Raw genomic sequence first — 15,179 nt, 5'->3', positions numbered from 1 at the left:
ACACGGAGGAAGCAGCTTCAACATCTGTGGGAATGCAAAGTGACTCCTGCATCTCCAAGATGCCCATGGAGGCTCCATCCCACGGGAAAAACGACAATGATTTACCCCAGGAAGATCAATCCGACCTTTCCCAAACAGATCCAAGCTGGGATCCTCCATTATGAAGGAAATTTAACCCACTTGCAGTTAAGAAGCAGCACGAAATCCCCCCAGGAATTATTCTGATAAAATAATCAAACCTTACGTGGAGTAGGCGCAAACTCCTCTCTTCTGGCCAGAAAAAAAAAATCCACAGAATGCAACTTTTTTCCACAAAAAATGCTCAGGAAGATCCCCAAAAGCAGCAGGAATCGCTGTCACGGGATGAACTTCCTCCTGCCAGGAGCAGCAGTTTCACTTTCGCTTCCTCTAATTTATTTGTTTCTATTTCACACGTTTGCAGCAGCCATTAAAAAAAAAAAAAAAAAAAAAATCCGCTGTCCTTGCAGGGCAGGATCCAAGGATCAGCGTGGTTATTCCTTGGATTGGATGATTTTAGGGCTCTTTTCCAACCGAAATGATTCTCTGGATGTGCTGCTTCCTCCTTTTCAGCCGAGTCAGCTCAGCCGAGCAGAGTTAAAAAGCACTCAGCTCCCCGGGGAGGCTGCTTTCCAACATCCCAATTTCTTCAAAACATGGAAAAGGAGGCAAATAAAAGGAAAAAAAAAACCGATCCAAGACAGTCCCGCGGCTTTTAGGGACGTGGTGGCTCTGGCAGTGCTGAGGGAACGGCTGGATTTGATGATCTTAAGGATCTTTTCCAACCTAAATCACTCTGTGATTCTACATAAAAATGGGATTTCTCGCTCAGCCTTCACCCGCGTTCCTGTTTTTTTCCCGTTTTCCCGAGATTTCCTGTGGCTGACACCACGGCAGGGCGCCTGTGGCTTCCATCCCACCGGGAATGTCAGCCGGGAGATGACATTCCAGCCGGGAAGCGAGAGGATCTGCCACCAGAGGACGGGGGAAGCTCCAGAGGGACGAGAAACGTTTGGGAGAAAGTTGGAGCCGCTCCCCATTTCCCCCCAGAACGTCGTTTCCAAACCCTTTTCCCACATGGATGCAGCGACCTCGTCCAGAGGATCCCCTCATTTCCAAGCTCTCCCCATGCCAAGCCCCCCATTCCCAAGGCTCCTTCCACGCCAAGGGTCCCCTCAGTGCCGATCCCCCAATTCCAAGGATTCCCCCATTCCCAAGGAGACCCCCCAAACGCCAAGGAATGCCCTTTTTAACCCCTTCTCAGCCAAGAGCCCCCCGCTCACTCCCCCACCCCGTTACCAAGCGTTCCCCCTTTGCCGAACCCCTCAATTCCAAGCATTCCCCCATTTTCAAGGGTCCCCCATTCCCAAGGCTCCCTCAGTGCCAAGAGTCCCCTCAGTGCCGATCCCCCAATTCCAAGGATTCCCCCATTTCCAAGGAGCCTCCCAATGCCAAGGAAGCCACTTTTTAACGCTGTCCAGCCAAGGGACCCCTGCCCTGTGCCCCCTCCCGTTGCCAAACCCCTCAATTCCAAGAATTCCCATTTCCAAGGGCGCCCCCAATGTCAAAGGAGCCCCCATTCCCAAAGCCCCCTCAATGCCAAGGGGTCCCCCGCAGTGCTAAAAGCTCCTGGAATACCAATCCCCCGCCATTGCCACGGGTCCCCTCAGTGCCAATCCCCCAATTCCAAGGATTCCCGCATTCCCAAGGGCCTCCACATTCCCACGGCTCCCCCACTCCCAAGGGAACTCCTTCTCTGCGCCCCCCCCCCCCCCCCCATTGCCCGGAAATGGTCGCGCCCTCCCCCCCCCCCCCCCCCCACCACCTCACCCTTTCCCGGCGCTCGCGGCCCCGCGCGCTCGGGCGGCCCCGCCCCCTCCGCGTCGACCAATCAGAACCCGGCACCCTACCCAGCGCTGTCCAATGGGGCAGCACTTCCGGGTTGGGCGGGGTTTATTTACCCGTCGGTGACGCCACGGGCTCCGCGTGTGACGTCACGGGCGCTCCGCGGCGCGCGGGTGGGTTGGAAAAGCCGGGAATGTTCCCGCGGGAATGCCGCGGCCTGGGATAAACTGGGGAGGGAATACAGGAGGGATCCCCGGCCTGCGGGAGCGGCCCCTTCCCGGGAGCCCCGAGGGAAACGGGAATTTCTGGTTTTCCTGAGGGGAAAGGGAATTTCCCGCTCGTTTTGGAGGGAAAAGGGAATTGCTGCTTTTCCTGAAGGACGGGTTGGTGTCTGGCCGTCCACGGGGAAAAGGAGATTATTCATTTTCCAGAGAAAAAGGGGAATTGCAGGTTTTCCCGAGTGAAAAGGGAAATTTATGGATTTCCAGCTGATTTCTGGCTTTCCGAAGAGGAACAGGAATTTTCGAGTTTTCCCAATGGGAATGAGAATTTCTGTGTTACCAGAGGGAGAGGCTGGTTTCTATTTTTCCTGAGGGAAAATGGAATTCCTGTTTTTCCTGAGGGAGACGCTGGATCCTCGTTTTCCAGGTGAAAAAGGAAAATTCTGTTTTCTGAAAGCAGTGGCTAGTTCCTTGTTTTCCCGAGGAAAAAGGAAGATCCTGGTTTTCCTAAAGGAAGAGGGAATTTCAGGTTTTCTGGAGGAAAATTTCAGGTTTTCTGGGGTCCTGCTTTTCCTGATTGAAAAGAAATTGTCCATTTTTTCCTGAGGAAAAAGGGAATTTGGGGATTTGCTGAGGGAGACTCTGGCTCCTGGTTTTCCTGAAGGAAAAGGGAATTTCCTGGTTTTCCTGATGGAAAGATCAGATCCTGGGTTTCCTAAGGAAAAGGAGATCTTATTTTCTGGAGGGAAAGACCAGCTCCTCATTTTCCCAGGGAAAAATGAAATTTCTGCTTTTACCAAGGGGTGGCTGCTTCCCGAATTTCGGAGAGGGAGAGGAAAATTCCTGGTTTTCCTGAAGGAGAGACCAGATCCCAGTTTTCTGAAGGGAAAAGGAAGGCTTTAATTATCCTGAGGGTGAAGGAAAATTTTTAATTATCCTGAGGGAGAAGGAAATTCCCGCTCATCCCAAGGGAGAGGCCTCCCTCAGGTTTGTGGATTTCCTGAGGGAAAAATTCCCCTTTTTCTGGAAGGAGACACCAGGCTCTGCTTCTCCTGAGGGAAAACCTCATTCCTGCTTATCCCAACCATGATACCCACCCCTTCCCAACCCCAAAATCCCGATTTTTTTTTGCCTCTTTCCCCTCAGGCCCGGATCCATGGCGGAGCGGGAGAGGCCGCGGCGGCTCCTGAGGCTGGTCCAGGAGGGAAAACTGGATCTCCTGCGGGATGAGCTGAGGCTGGATGACATTCCAGAGGCTCCCAGCTGGCGCTGGGGACGTTTGGGAGACTCCCTGCTGCACCACGCGGCGCGGCTCGGACACCGGGATGTGCTGGAATTCCTGGTCCGGGAGATTGGGATGGACGCGGAGGTGACCAATGGGGATTACAAGAGGCCGATCCATGAGGCTGCTTCCATGGGACACTGGGAATGTGTGTCCTTCCTGCTGGAGATGGGGGCGAGCGTGGATTGCTTGAAAAAGGCCGACTGGTGAGTGCTGGGATTTGGGATTGGGTGGAGAAGGGTGGGGGAGGAGTTTAAGGATCATCCAGTGCCAGCCCTGCCATGGGCAGGGACACCTCCCACTATCCCAGGCTGCTCCAGCCCCAATGTCCAGCCTGGCCTTGGACATTCCAGGGATCCAGGGGCAGCCCCAGCTGCTCTGGGAGTTTCAGCCCCTGCCCACCCTTCCAGCCAGCAATTCCCAATTGCCAATGTCCCATCCAGCCCTGCCCTCTGGCACTGGGAAGCCATTCCCTGGCTCCTGTCCCTCCAGGCCTTGGCCTCAGTCCCTCTGCAGCTCTCCTGGAGCCCCTTTAGGCCCTGCAAGGGGCTCTCAGCTCTCCCTGGATCCTTCTCTTCTCCAGGGGAACATTCCCAGCTCTCCCAGCCTGGCTCCAGCCCTGGGAGCAGCTCCATGGATTCCTCCAGACTCTCTCCAACAGCTCCATATCCTGATACTGGGATCCCAGGGCTGGATTCCATGTGGGATCACCAGAGTGGAGCAGAGGAGCAGAATTCCCCCCTCCCCTGCTGCCCACGCTGTGGATCCAGTTGGATTTTTGGGATCAATTCCAGCCCTATCACTGCTTTCCCCCTGTTTCTCCTAAAAGTTGTAAATCACTGCTCCACTCTTCTCTTTGGGATGGAGATTCCTGGAAAAGAAACCAGGATTCTCCCCAACCCCCTGATGAAAGGCTGGGAAGGTCCTTTGGAACTGAACTGCCACAAATCCAAAGGCAGCATTCCAGAGCTGGGAATTGAGGCTGTGCCAGCGTGGAGCTGACATCAGGGGGAGCAGAGGGAGGCCGAGATGCCATGGATTTGTGTGGCAGTGCCCTTCCATCCATGGATTAAAACCAGGGAGCTCTGTGCTTCCTAAGGTGTATCCCAATCTTTGGAAAAAGTCTCATTTGCCTTAAAAACACAGGATGCTCTGAGGGACTGCATGGAAAAGGAGCTGGAGTATTCCCAGCCTGGAAAAACAGTGCTGTAAAATCTCCTGGATCCTCAGGCAAAGCACCTAAATCCAGGGAAATCCCCATCCCTAAGGGAAGAGTGGAGCAGTAATTTACACCTTTTAGGAGAAAAAGGGGGAAAGCAGCAGTAGGGCTGGAATTGATCCCAAAAATCCGATTCGTTGTCTCAGGTTATCCTGTTTTTACCCGGATCTTCTTCCAGGACTCCCCTCATGATGGCTTGCACCAGGAAAAACTTGGAAGTGATCAAAACTCTGGTGGAGCACGGAGCCAACCCACTGCTGAGGAATAAGGATGGCTGGAATTGCTTCCACGTTGCCAGCAGGGAGGGACACCCCGAGGTGCTCCGGTACCTGCTGGATGTGTCCCCAGGCTGCTGGGACACGGAGAGCACCACGGGGAGAACTCCTCTGCACACAGCAGGTACAGCAGGGATGGATCCAGGGAATCTGGGAGATGGGAGCGGTGGAAAGTGTGGAAAAGGGACGGTGTTCCAGCTCGTGGTTGTTTTGGAGAAGGAAAAAGTCAGGGAAACTGGGAGTGGTGGATCCGTCTGGGATCCTCCACTGGTTTTGGGATTCTTGGATCAAGGAGTTCATCTCCATGTCTCCAAGGAGTGGTGGATCCATCTGGGATCCTCCACTGGCTTTGGGCTCCTTGGATCCATCCATCCATCCATCCATCCATCCATCTCCATCTCTCCCTGGCGCAGATGGATCCGAGCTCTCTTGACTTGGAATATGGATCTGATTTTCCTTCCCAGTGTGTAAAGCTGGGAATTGCTCTTGGAAAACCTCCACAGCTCCAAGCACATCCTGGCATTTTAAATTCCTGAAAGCAGCAGAGCTGCCAGGAGGAACCTTTTGGGATCTGCCTGTGGATGGATTTCTTTACCCCAGCCTCGGGCTGGGCCGGGGGAGGCTCAGGTTGGATGTTGGGAAAATTTCTCCATGGAAAAGGTTGTAAAGCTTTGGAAAGAGCTGCCCTGGGCAGGGGTGGAGTCCCCATTCCTGGAGGGATTTAGAATCCCTGTGGATGTGGCACTTGGGGACATGGGGCAGTGGTGGCCTTGGCAGTGCTGGGAATGGTTGGACTCGATGGCTTTTCCAACCAAAATGACTCCATGATTCCAACAAGAAACTCCAGATTTTGGAGTTCTCCCCTTGCTCTCACCCCATGGTGAGAATTCCGGAGGGCCTTTCTGCAAAGGGGAAGGACAATCCCTGCTGGGAATACACAGGAGCTGTTAGGGTTGGAGCCCACCACATCCAATTCCCTTTCCCTGCCCTTTTCCCTGCTTTTAAAGGATATTTAAAGGGAATGGGCAGGTTTAGGAATCACAGCCATCCTCAGGATTGCTGGGAAGCAGAAGGGCTCACACCACATCCAGAGTGGGAATTAAGCTGCGTATTCCAGGTCCCAGCAGTGTCTCCAGAGGAGAGAGATGATCCCTGGCTACCCAAACCCCTTTCCCAAAGAATTTAACCGGGATTGACTCTCTGGAAGGACCTGAGGTGTTGTGAGGAGCCCCTGTGGTGCTGTCACTCATCTCTTGATCTCTTGCTGGCTGTGCTGCTCCCAGGCTGTCATTCCATGCCTTTTCCAGCCCTTGCTCCGTCACTCTCGGCTCATCAGTGGTGACAATTCCAGCCCTTGGGCACCTCAGTCCTTGTGCTTGACCTGGGAATGAAAAAAGCAGGGAAGGAGTTGTTTGTGGGATTGGAGCAGGTTGCCTGAAGTGGCTGATCCCGATTTTTTTCTGTTCTCCTGTCCCTGCTCAATCCCAGGTGTTGTTTCTGTGGAGCTGGCAGCTCCTCTCCTGGCAGGAGGTGGATGTTGGGTTGGGATCTGGGAGTTGAGGGTCTGGGATAGAGTCAGGAGCACAGGGTGAGCTCTGGGATTTGGGACTGTCCTGTGGGAAAGGGGGGATTTCGACCTTGAGCTGGAAGTTTCCTCCCTGCCTTGGGATATGGGAATACAGTTGGGATCCAGCACCTGGATCCTGCCTCACAGAGGTGTCTCCACCTGTGTTTTCTTTGGCAAAGCCACCAATCCACAATTTGGGATTTCTGGAATTTCCTGATCCAGCCAGACCCTGGAGCAGCAGCCTGTGTGGGAGCGACTGGGAATCGGGAAAGGCTGGAATTACAGAATTATGGAATTACGGAGTTATGTCTTAAACCCCCAGTGCCATTTGAACCCAGGCTGATCCCAAACTGCTGCTCCACGGTATCCCCACACATATCCCAGTGGATATTCCCAGTTCCTGAAGCAGGAGCAGGGGCAAGGGGCTGGAGATGGTGCTGGAGCTGCCGAGGGGGGCGGAAATCATGTCAGGAGAAATTTCCTTTTCCATGGATTTCCATCCCAAGGGTGTGGATGGGAGCACACTGACCCATGACCAGGCCAGCTGCCTTCCCGGCTCGTTATCCCTGGATTGATGAAGCCTCATTTTCTCCCTCCTGCAATTCTTTTTTTATATTAACAAGGGCTGATTCCTTCAGCTTTGTTGCTTCCTCTATCCATATCCCGAGGGAAGAAAGCTGGGAAGAGGTAATTAGAGGAAGTGGAATGCAGCAGTGGATCAGCTTTCTCGTGTCTCTCTTCCTGAAAAAGGATGGGATTGTGTTGCTTGGAGGGATTTTTCTTCCCATGGTTTCCAAAAATCCCTTTCCCAGCGTGGCTCTGCCTGTGTTTCCAGCAGCTCAGGTGAAGAACAGGCAGGGAGCAGGAGCAAAGAGCCAAAATCCGGGAATCCCTCACTGGAATTCCAGCTGAAAGTTGTTCCTGGGAACACACATTTCCCAGGAACCCTTTTTCCATCACCTGATGGAGCAGCTCCAGGCTTGGTTTGGTATTATTTTTTTTCTTTCATATATTCCATTTGTTTTCCAAAATTATCTGCAAGGGGAAAAAGAAAAAAAAAAAAGCTGGATCAAGGCTGTGTAAAGTGAAATGTTTAAAAAATCAGGGGAAAAAAGGGAATATTTCTCTGCCACGGCTTCAAATCCTCCCCCTCTGCTGTTGTTTTCCCTCTGAGACGGGTGAGGATGATGAGATGGGAGTGGCTGAGGAGGGCTGGGAACGTTATCCAGCATTTCCCCAGCTCCCTGCTTCGTGTTCCTTTTGCTTCTCCCAGATTCCAGTTCGGGAATGAACAAATCACTGGGAGAAACCCTTTTTGTTTCAGCTGAACTCTGTGGACGCTCTCCCACGAGGCAGACAGTGCCCATTCCATATCTTTTCCCTGCTTTCCCTCACGCTTCCCTATGGGATCAGGGGCAGGGAAGCCTTTTCTTAAATCACACCACAAAACTGAAGTCAAAAGCCCTGAATTCCATCCAGCCCCTTCCCTCACCCCAAAAGGATCAGCAACCCGAGTGTGCCTCGCTGTAGGGCCACGGTGCCATGAAAATACCAACGATCCATGTTTTTCCTGTTTTTTCCCAGCGATGCACGGCTGTTCCCAGGTCGTGGAGCTGCTCCTGGAGCGGTAAGCAGGCTCCTTCCAGCTTTTCCTCCCCCCACCTCCGGTTCCCTGCCAGGATTTGGACACAAAGGATGCTTGTGCCGCTCCGTTTGGGAAGCGTGGCTGCACAGCTGCCCTGCCCTGATCCTGAGGCTGTCTCTTCATGCTCCAGCTTTTTCCCAGCTGGCTGAAAACCTTGGGGACAAGGACTCCCTTGGGATGGGCTCCCTCTTGGTTATGCCAAATCCCAATTATGTAACTCAGCCCTGGGATTTTTTTGTCCCTGCTGGTTCATTCCTGGTGCCTCCGATGTGGCTGAGACTGGATGACAACAACCAAAGGGATTCCTGGCAGCTCCATGCTGGGAGCAGCTTCCCTAGGCTGAGCTTCTCCTTGTTTTTCAGGCTCCTGGAAAATTGGTGGGAAGTGGCTTTAAAGCAGCTCTGTTTCCTTCCAAAGTGTTGGAGCTGGAGCAGCTTTCCCTGGGAATTGCAGCTCATCCCAACCTGTCCATGCTTGGCCTAGCATAAACAGCTCTGGGATTTAAGCCAGGCTTTCAGTTTAAATTCCATTTAAATTCCGTTTTCTCTCATTTTCACTGGAGTTTAACCTGAATGAGATTTGTGGGCTCTTGATTTTGTACATCATTCTGTGCAGATCTGGAACGGTGGAATAGTATTCCCTGCTGCCACTGCACACCTTGTCCCTTCTGGAAACCCTCTGGTCAGGGAAAAAGGGAATTATAAATGATCTGTAGAGCCCAAAGGAGCTGAACCAGATCTCTGATCCCGAAAATCCCCCCTCAGATCATTGCCCAGGTCCTAAAACACCAGGACAGGTTTGTCCATTGTCTGTGGATGGGCTTTATATATTCCATGTTCAATCCCAGCTGCTTGGAGTCTCCTTCTGTGAGGATTTTGGAGCTGCCAACAGCTCTGTCCTGGTTTTTCCTCTTCCCCCAGGTGCCGGTACAAACCTGACAGCAGAGACAGCTGTGGAGTCACTCCCTTCATGGACGCCCTCCAGAACGGGCACATCGGCATCGCCCGCCTGCTCCTGGAAAAACACCAGGTGGGTGCCAGAATTCCTCACCCGCCTCCTCCAGGAACTGAGCCAGAGCTGCCTGGACAGGGCATCCATGTGTGTTCACTGTGACTGCAGCGTGAGGAAGCAGATTCCCAAACTGGAAAGGAAGGAGTTTTGTGTGAAAAGGCAAATTCCCCGTGGAGATGAGATTTTGCTGAGTGAGGTCATCAGAAATCAGCTCCTGGGGCAGGAATCATGGAATGGTTTGGGTTGGGAGGGACCTCAAAGCCCATCCAGTGCCACCCCTGCCATGGGCAGGGACACCTCCCACTGTCCCAGGCTGCTCCCAGCCCCAATGTCCAGCCTGGCCTTGGACACTTCCAGGGATCCAGGGGCAGCCCCAGCTGCTCTTGGAAATGTGTCCCCGGAGCTGGTGAAGTGGGATAGTGACACCAGGCAGTGGCAGGAGGGAACAGGACATTCCCAGTGCTCCAGGGGCAGCTGTGTCAGAGCCAAAAGCAGCTCTTGGAATGTCAGGACTCAGCATGGAGGCTCCTGTGGCCACGGAAAACATGGAAATATCCATCCCTGTGTTACCCAGAGCTCCTCTCTGCCTTCCCTCCCTCCTGGCAGCTGCTGCTCCTCTGCTGTCTCCTGATAATCCCTGATTTCCTCCAGGGAATGCCATTAGAGCCAGTTGTGCATAGCAGGAACCAGACCACTGCAATCAATAATTTATTGATGATTGATTGATTGATTGACTGCTGGATGGTCCCGGCTGGTTGGGGCTTCCTCATGGCTAATTCTCCCAGAGGTGTTGGGGAGTTTGTTGTGGTTTTAATCTCACATTCCAGGCACTGAAGTTGGGAGAGGTGGGAAACCTCGGGGAGGTTTCCTGGCACTGCTGGTGCCTCCAGAGGGTGGTGATCTCCTGTGGGATGAGTTCACTGGGTGTTACTTCCATGATATTCCTGAATTCCAGGCCTGCCCCACAGCTGTGGATGCCCTGGGTGCTCAGGCCCTGCACAGGGCAGCTGTGACAGCCCAGGATGGATCCATCCAGTTCCTGGTGTCCGAGCTGGGCGTGGACGTCAACGGGAGAGCGACGTCCCTGCAGCTGCCAGCCCTGCACTACGCAGCCAAGGTTTGTCCCTGTTCCCAAATTCCCTCGGCACCTAAACCGGGCTGGATCAGGTGTTTGCCGCTGATGGAGGATTTACATTCCTGGCTCATCCTCTGCCACTGTCCATCTGTTCCTGACCAGTCCCATTCCCTGTTTTCTGGGCATCAAAACAAGTGTGGGCAGCAGGGTGAGGGTGGGATTCTTCCACTCTGCACTGGTGAGATCCCACCTGGAATAGCAGATTCTAGCCCTGGGTACAACATCAGCAGGATGTGGAGCTGCTGGAGATATTCCAGAGGAATCCATGGAGCTGCTCCCAGGGCTGTAGCCCCTCTGCTCTGTGCCAGGCTGGGAGAGCTGGGAATGTTCCCCTGGAGAGGAGAAGCCGCCAGGGAGAGCTGAGAGCCCCTTGCAGGGCCTAAAGGGGCTCCAGGAGAGCTGCAGAGGGACTGGGGCCAAGGCATGGAGGGCCAGGAGCCAGGGAATGGCTTCCCAGTGCCAGAGGGCAGGGCTGGATGGGAGATTGGCAATTGGGAATTGCTGGCTGGGAGGGTGGGCAGGGGCTGGAATGGAATTCCCAGAGCAGCTGGGGCTGCCCCTGGATCCCTGGCAGTGCCCAAGGCCAGGCTGGACATTGGGGCTGGAGCAGCCTGGCACAGTGGGAGGTGTCCCTGCCCATGGCAGGGCTGGCATTGGAGGGGATTTGAGGTCCTTCCCATCCCAGGAATTCGATGTTTGTGTCCACCTGCCTGCAGGGGAGGGATGGGAGATGTCCTGATGTGGGAAAGGAAAGCTGGGAAGGCGGGGGCAGCTCCCAGGTTTTTTATCAGTGTCCTTCACACCGGAGTTGTTTTGAATTCCAGACAGTGAGAACCACGGGAGCTTTCTCCTCCTCCCAGCCCGCGTGGGAAGTGGATCTGTGGGTCCTGCAACACTCCCTGGGAGCGCAGGGCAGATCCCAAACCTTCCCTGGGATGCAGCTGGCAGCATGGGAATGTCCCTGCTCAGATCCTGGGATATTAAACCTCACAGATTTTAACAGCACTCCGAGCCTTGTAGTGGCAATAAAACCTCATCCCAGTGCCCTGCTCCTAGAAAAACACCCGTGCCACTCCCTGGGAATGCTGGCAGCAGCGTTCTGCTCCGGCGGGATCCAGCCGTGCCGTTTGCCCGCTCCCACAAAGGAGCCCTTTCTCCCACTTTCCCGGCCTCCCTCTCCCAGAAACCACGTTCCAAGCCCTTCTGGTTGCCAAGGGTACGTTGAACAGGAAGGCTTTGGTGGGGGGGGGGTGGAATATAATGTGCCTTGGAGAAAATCCCAGCTCTTGGCTGATTTGGGAATGATTGGATGGGATTCTCTCCCTTCCCTGCGCTTGGTGTCGCTTTGTATCTCCAGCCCTGTTGGTTTGGCTGCTGTGTTGTGTTTTTATCTCCTTCTTTTCTTACTCTTTTGTATTTGTAAACACGGGAAAATCGAATTCTTTTTTTCAATCCCATTTGCTGCCAAGGCTGTGGCAGCTCAAGCAGTTCCCGGCTCGGCATCTTTGCCATGGAAATGGGTTTGCAGGGAAATGGGAGCCTTGGGAGCAGGGAAGATGCTGTGGAATCCTATGGGAATAGGGAAAAAGAGTCGTTGGGGGGATAAAAATAAGATTCTGCCATTCTCAGGCCGCAGGACAAAAGACTAATTCATGGCACTGAGGGTGTAATTCCCAAATCAGGCATGTTATTTAGGGAGAAAGGATTTATTTATGGAAAAGGCTGTGCAGAGAGGAGGGAGGTGGGGGCTGTGCCGTGTTTTTCCCTGTGGAATTTGGAATTGGCTCCTGGTGGAGGGAGGACACTGTGGATCCTGGCTGGCTGTGCCTTCTCCCAGGGCATCACAAATCCTGGAGGAATTCTTTGGGAAATGCCGGTGCCTGAGGGAAGCAGATGAGCAACAGCCCAGATCAGCAACAGGTTCTGCTCCTTGAGCTGGAATAACCCTGGAAAAAGCAACTCCAGATCCTCTGGGATTTGGAGGGATTTGAAACTCAAAGATGGGGAGAGCTCCGAGCCCCTTGCAGGGCCTAAAGGGGCTCCGGGAGAGCTGCAGAGGGACTGGGGCCAAGGCCTGGAGGGCCAGGAGCCAGGGAATGGCTTCCCAGTGCCAGAGGGCAGGGCTGGATGGGAGATTGGCAATTGGGAATTGCTGGCTGGGAGGGTGGGCAGGGGCTGGAATGGAATTCCCAGAGCAGCTGGGGCTGCCCCTGGATCCCTGGGAGTGTCCAAGGCCAGGCTGGACATTGGGGCTGGGAACACCCTGGGATAGTGGAAGATTCCCTGTCCGTGGAATTGGATGGGATTGGGATGGGATTTGAGGTCTTTTCCAACCCAACCCATTCTGGGATTTCAGGAAGCTGCCTCGTGGCACCTTTCTGGCCCATTCCCATGGGATAACAGCAGCTGGAGCAATCCCTGCCTCACGGATCCGAACTTCCCTGCCACGGGCAGCTGCCCCTGACTTCCATCTGCTCCAAGATCCTCTGGAGCTCCTGGCACCCCCAGATGTGACCAGGACAGAGCAAATCTGGGCAGGTCCAGGTCAGGGATGGCTCCGAGGGCAGAGCTGATCCCAAATTCCCTGTTCTGCAGGAAGGACACGGACACACCATCCAGACCCTGCTGGCCCTCGGCGCTGACGTCCAGGCCAAGGATGGGAAGGGCCGTTCTGGTGAGGATTCCAAGCTGTTTTTCCAAGCTTTATGAGACACCAAGAGCTTCCATAAACACATCCCAACCTCAGAGATGCCAAATCCATGGATACATTTGCTCTGGGAGCAGCATGACGGATCATCCCAGGGCATTTTTGGGCATTTTGCATTCCCTGCCTTTCATCTTGCTGGAATTTCTGCTGGAGCTTTTCCCTTTAGGAAAAGATGATGCAAATTGGGAATTTCCTGCTTATTTTTCACCTGAGGAGCTCTGACGCTGCCTCCTCTCCCTGAAATTTGGCTGGAATGATCCTGTTGGAAGCAGGTTGGATGGACAAACACAAGGATTGAGCTCTCCAGCCTCAATTCCTTTAGCAAAACAGCCTGGAAATGGCTGATAAGCAAATCATACCAGAGAGCTGGCACGTAACTCGAGTTGCTATAGCGATGCCGGAGAGTCGGCATTCCCAGCGGGAAAGGCTGAGGCAGCTCTTGCATCAGCATCTCCCAAAAAAAAACCCCTTAAAATTAAAAAAACCCAAAAGGATAAATGGTTTCAGCCATTGCCAAAATTGGCGAATTTCCCAGCCCTGGGCTTTGGTTAAAGCCACGTTTCAGCGGTGCCGTCGCTCCCTCCGCCCCCTCGGTGACTAAACCCCAGCTCTGCTGAGCTCATCCAGCCCTGGGATGTTTTTTTCCCCGTGGCTCCTCCTTTCCTGGGTTTGGGTCACTGCGTCCTTGGGAAGCTTCTCGTCCACATCAGGCACCTGCATGGATTATCCAGAGGGATCATTTGCATTAGATGGAAGGAAGGGTTTTTTTTACAGTGAGGCTGGGGAGGCCCTGGGATAGAACTCCCAGAGCAGCTGTGGCTGTCCCTGGATCCCTGGAAGTGTCCAAGGCCAGGCTGGATGGGGCTTGGAGCACTCTGGGATAGTGGAAGCTGTCCCTGCCCATGGCAGGAGGGTGGAACTGGATGACCTTTAAGATGGGACTCAATGATCCGAAATTTAATTCCATGATTCTGTCCCAACCCAAACCACTCCATAATTCCACGACCACACTGCGTGTTCCAACTGGGAAAACTCATCTCTCACCCTCCCTCTGTTTATTTCCACTGGGAATCCTGTTTTCATCCAAAGCAGGATGAGCCAAGGCCAAGAGGTGACCCCAGCTCCCGTTGTGTCCCCCCAGCCCTGCACGCAGCCAGCGCCGGGCAGCGGGCGGAGGCCGCGCGGATCCTGCTCCGTGCCGGGCTCCAGGACGCTCCAGATGCCACGGGAATGCTGGCACAGCAGCTGGCCAGGAGGCCGGATGTCATCCAGGTTTTCCAGGGAATGCAACTCAGCACGTGAAGAAGAGGAACCTGCTCCTTTTCCACGTGGTACGTTGGTGATCCCTTCGTGAGGCCCACATTGAGGGCAACACCTGGTTAAAATGTTGGGATTTTTACCCAAAATTGAGCAGAGGAGCCAAGCTTGGCTCTTGGGAAGCAGATTTAGGAGAAATATCTGAAATAGGATTCTCTCCAAAGATAATGGAGGTGATGGCTTTGGGCTCATCCCTGGCACAGGTTTCCCAAAAATGTTGTGGCTGCCCCATCCCTGGAAGTGTCCAAGGCCAGGTTGGAGCAACGTGGGATAGTGGAAGGTGTTCCTGCCCAGGAATGAGATGATCTTTAAGGTCCCATCCCACCCAAACCATTCCATGTTTTTAACCCCTTCCATCATTGTAAATTTATTTTCTCTCACTTCCAAATTCCAGGGCTGAGCTTCTCTTCCCGTGCAGCTCCTGCCACATCCAAACCTCTGAGGGTGCGGCTGCCTGGAACAGAACCATCCAAGGAAGGAAAGTGCCACTTCCAGGGATCCTCCTGGCTTTTGCTGGGAATTTCCACCCACTGAACATCCTGATGGAGAAGATCCACCTGGATCATTGATTTCCTAGCCCTTCACGGACCTGCTCTCCACTAATCCCTTAAATTGCTGTAATTTGCCACCTCTTTGGGTAGGATGAAGACTCTTCAAGCCCAGAGCTGGAATCCATTGTGGGACCTCAACCTTGTGAGGACATCTGGATCAGACTAAAATATAAGGAGGTGTTTGTTATTCCTGACTGGAATGCTGGGCAATTCCCAGCACTGATGAACTTTAAAACCCAAAAATCTGCTCTTGGAAGCCTGCAATACACAGCAAGGTAAGAGCAGCTCCAGCTGTTGGGTTTGTGCAGTTGGAATTATAAATTCCATAGAAAAGTGACCTGGCCTTGTCTATTTGTAATGCCAAGACTCCAAGACGAACGGAATCC

At 53.5% G+C, this 15,179-nt stretch overlaps 2 protein-coding genes across 11 annotated transcripts in view; one reads left to right on the top strand and one right to left on the bottom strand.

Annotated features, from left to right (window-relative positions):
• The window catches only part of FBH1 (F-box DNA helicase 1), a 37,303-nt gene extending 35,417 nt beyond the window's left edge, over positions 1 to 1,886 (bottom strand). For 2 of the 7 annotated variants that reach the window (XR_007202957.1, XM_048300179.1), the window contains exon 1: positions 245 to 1,748. The gene's annotated coding sequence lies outside the window, so the exon portion shown is untranslated. Of the gene's footprint in view, positions 1 to 239; positions 1,750 to 1,848 lie in introns of those variants that run through there. The other 5 variants (XM_048300181.1, XM_048300182.1, XM_048300180.1 and 2 more) reach the window with 5 other exon arrangements.
• A 160-nt stretch (positions 1,887 to 2,046) lies between these two features.
• On the top strand, positions 2,047 to 15,130 carry ANKRD16 (ankyrin repeat domain 16). Of its 4 annotated transcripts, XM_048302640.1 has the most exons (9): positions 2,047 to 3,572; positions 4,764 to 4,984; positions 8,012 to 8,054; positions 8,993 to 9,101; positions 10,039 to 10,199; positions 11,329 to 11,434; positions 12,814 to 12,892; positions 14,067 to 14,256; positions 14,637 to 15,130. In XM_048302640.1, the coding sequence occupies exons 1-8, from the start codon at positions 3,241 to 3,243 to the stop codon at positions 14,225 to 14,227; spliced, it is 1,212 nt and encodes a 403-aa protein (XP_048158597.1). In that variant the 5' UTR covers positions 2,047 to 3,240; the 3' UTR covers positions 14,228 to 14,256; positions 14,637 to 15,130. The 4 variants fall into 4 exon arrangements, with proteins under 4 accessions (XP_048158597.1, XP_048158594.1, XP_048158596.1 ...); XM_048302637.1 differs by lacking the exon at positions 11,329 to 11,434 and having other exon boundaries at positions 10,039 to 10,200; XM_048302639.1 differs by lacking the exons at positions 11,329 to 11,434; positions 14,637 to 15,130 and having other exon boundaries at positions 10,039 to 10,200; positions 14,018 to 14,159.
• The last annotated feature ends 49 nt before the right edge of the window (positions 15,131 to 15,179 follow it).

Source organism: Corvus hawaiiensis, chromosome 4, assembly GCF_020740725.1.
Source record: "Corvus hawaiiensis isolate bCorHaw1 chromosome 4, bCorHaw1.pri.cur, whole genome shotgun sequence".
Classification (NCBI taxonomy): Eukaryota; Metazoa; Chordata; class Aves; order Passeriformes; family Corvidae; genus Corvus; species Corvus hawaiiensis.
Note: the sequence above shows the minus strand (reverse complement) of the source record. Positions and strands in the feature narration are given on the sequence as shown.

Bases quoted from the DNA above. Each gene is read 5' to 3' on its own strand.
- ANKRD16 (XM_048302640.1), top strand. From the start codon at position 3,241: ATGGCGGAGCGGGAGAGGCCGCGGCGGCTCCTGAGGCTGGTCCAGGAG. The intron at 3,573-4,763 runs GTGAGTGCTGGG...ATCTTCTTCCAG, and splicing joins TGCTTGAAAAAGGCCGACTG to GACTCCCCTCATGATGGCTT. The intron at 12,893-14,066 runs GTGAGGATTCCA...GTGTCCCCCCAG, and splicing joins GGATGGGAAGGGCCGTTCTG to CCCTGCACGCAGCCAGCGCC.